This window comes from Nestor notabilis, unplaced genomic scaffold, assembly GCF_000696875.1.
Source record: "Nestor notabilis isolate BGI_N333 unplaced genomic scaffold, ASM69687v1 scaffold26654, whole genome shotgun sequence".
In the NCBI taxonomy this organism is placed as follows: Eukaryota; Metazoa; Chordata; class Aves; order Psittaciformes; family Psittacidae; genus Nestor; species Nestor notabilis.
Genome location: NW_009926476.1, coordinates 1 through 2,485, shown reverse-complemented (window position 1 = coordinate 2,485; position 2,485 = coordinate 1). Strand labels below are relative to the sequence as shown.

Genomic DNA, 2,485 nt, shown 5'->3' with positions numbered 1-2,485 from the left:
GGCCACTGCTCAGGCCCGTGGGTAGGAGTTTTTCCTGGTAACAGGAGTTGTGTCCCTCCAGCTGTGCCATGGGGCAGGGAGCTGGACCAAAGCCTTGTGCTGGGGAGGGACCAGCACACGTGGGAGCCCCGGCGCTGCCAGGCACAGGCTGTTCCCTCCAACACATGTGCTGGGGAGGGCAGGGGGGTTGCTACAGGCAGAGAAGTCCAGGCAGCAAGGTACAGGCAGAGAGGGGTGGGGTGTAACAGAGCACTCCAGCTGCCCGGTGTGAGTTCCTCGCCCTAGGGCAAGGAATTTATGTGATGCTCCCACTGAACTGGGACTTAACACGTATTTATGACAGTGTGAGAGCAGGGGACAGCAGAGCACCACCAGCAGCACGAGGGGTTCTTGTTCAAGTGGTTCAGCCAACAGGATCCAACCTCACGTGAACCAGGTCTTCCTCACAGTGAGGCTCTGCCTCGTGTTCCCCACAGCACCATGAGGTGAAGAGCTGGAGCAGCCCTGGAGAACACCTCAACTGCCTCAAGTCTGGTGGCTGTCAGCAGGCAGCTTCAAAACGGGATGTGAAAGAGGAAGGTGACAGTTTCCTCAGAGACCACGGTCTGGATTTATAGTGTCAGGAAGAAGAGTGTGAAGTGGCCATTGTCACACCTCTGTGTTCCTTCTCCTGACCCTGGAGACCTTAGAGCAGCTCCAGTGCCCAAAGGGGCTCCAGGAAACCTGGAGAGGGGCTTTGGACAAGGGATGGAGGGACAGGACAAGGGGAATGGCTTGAACCTGCCAGAGGGGAGACTGAGATGAGCTCTGAGGCAGAAGCTCTTCCCTGGGAGGGTGCTGAGGCGCTGGCACAGGGTGCCCAGAGAAGCTGTGGCTGCCCCATCCCTGGCAGTGTTCAAGGCCAGGTTGGACACAGGGGCTTGGAGCAACCTGCTCTAGTGGAAGGTGTCCCTGCCCGGGGCAGGGGTTGGGGCTGGAGGAGCTTTAAGGTCCCTTCCAACAAAAACCAGGCTGGGATTCTCTGACAAAGCATCAAGCACAGGCACTCTCCTCTTCCTTTTCCCGATGGAAGCACTAGATTCGGACACTCTCCCATCTCTGCTCTTTAACTGGGATGAAGGACAGAACCTGGCAGTGCCCATCCCAGCTCCTCCGTGTGTCACAGGGGCTCCAGGATCCACCCAACCCTGCCCTTTCCCAAGGGACCTTTCCCATTACCTGCTTCTCCCGGTTCGGGGCTTTCCCGGCCCGTTTTGCTGGAGCCTCGACTGGCGGATTCGGGGCTGGCAGCTCCCACAAAGAGCTTCCATTTGCCCCGTTTGGAAGCCAGCCTCCGGGCTGGATCCTGTGAGGCCGACTGGCTCCCGTCGGACAGCGGGCTGGAGCCGGACACGCTGCCATCGCCTTCCTCCAGGGCACGGAGCTCTGCCTATGGGACAACACAGGGACATCAGCCTCCTCCTGAGGAGCAGCCACGGGAAAAGGCCTCGTTCCCATCATAAAGCCCTTCCTCCTCACCTTCTTCCTCTCGAGCACCATCTCCAGCTCGAGGGTGTCCTGCTCCTCCTCCTCCTCAGCGCTCTCCCCTGACTGCACCACGCTGCACAGCTCCTCCTGGAGTGTGTCTTCCAGGGGATCCCTGCTGGGCTCCGGCTCTTCGGGAGCAGCTGGAGCCTCTTCTGCTTTCACCTCCTCTTCCGGAGGTGGCTCCACTTCCTCCTTGCAGATCACCTTCCTCCTCCAACGCTCCTCTTCCTCCTTCACCACATCAGGCAGGAGGGGTGCCAGGAGGGCTGCAGCCACCCCCTTCTTCTCCTCCTCGCTGTTGGAGAGCGCCTGAACACCTTCATTCACCTCCTGCAGGTCAAACCCCACAGTGAGCCTCCAGCAGCTCCCAGCCCCTCACCACAGCCCCAGAGACCACAGAGGAAGGAGTACCCATGTTGACGAGGCACCTCTCTGGGCTGCCACCCACCACTAAGCAAGCCCAAAGGGGCACCTACAAGCCCTGTGGCCACCAGAACCTGGTGCTGGTCCCATCTGACTGACCTTCTTCACCTCCCGCTTGGTGATGGGGGTCCCTCGGCCGACCCCCTTCTCCTGGGGGTACACTTCAGCTGCTGCTACAAAGCCACCATTGGCGCCTGCCACGGTGCTGCTGAGGAAGAGGAGAGGGTGTGAAGGGCAGGAACAGGGACAACATCCCCACATCTCCCCTCCCAGGGCCTGGAGGGTGTCACCTACGTGTGCTGGTAGTGCTGCAGGCCCTGGACCTGTGTCGCCAGGTACTGTGGCAGCTCCCAGGTCACCTCGTTGCTCTGAGTGTTCCAGTAGTAGTAGCAGCCGGTGTTCTCATCCCACACCTCCTGCCAGTCACCCATCTCCAGCTCCCCCACTGCCAGGGGCAAGGACACGCTGTGACCCACAGCACAGCACTCACCCCATCAGCTCCCCAGGGGGTGATCCTGCCCCTCTGCTCTGCTCT

General features: G+C 60.5%; 1 protein-coding gene across 1 annotated transcript in view; it reads right to left on the bottom strand.

Annotated features, from left to right (window-relative positions):
• The window catches only part of FNBP4 (formin binding protein 4), a gene marked incomplete at its 5' end in the record, with an annotated part of 6,451 nt that extends 4,056 nt beyond the window's left edge, over positions 1–2,395 (bottom strand). Inside the window, 4 exons of the mRNA XM_010013553.1 lie at positions 1,207–1,429; positions 1,519–1,857; positions 2,050–2,158; positions 2,245–2,395. Of these exons, the coding sequence (XP_010011855.1) occupies positions 1,207–1,429; positions 1,519–1,857; positions 2,050–2,158; positions 2,245–2,395 (822 nt within the window). The remainder of the gene's footprint in view (positions 1–1,206; positions 1,430–1,518; positions 1,858–2,049; positions 2,159–2,244) is intronic.
• Between the last annotated feature and the right edge of the window lie 90 nt (positions 2,396–2,485).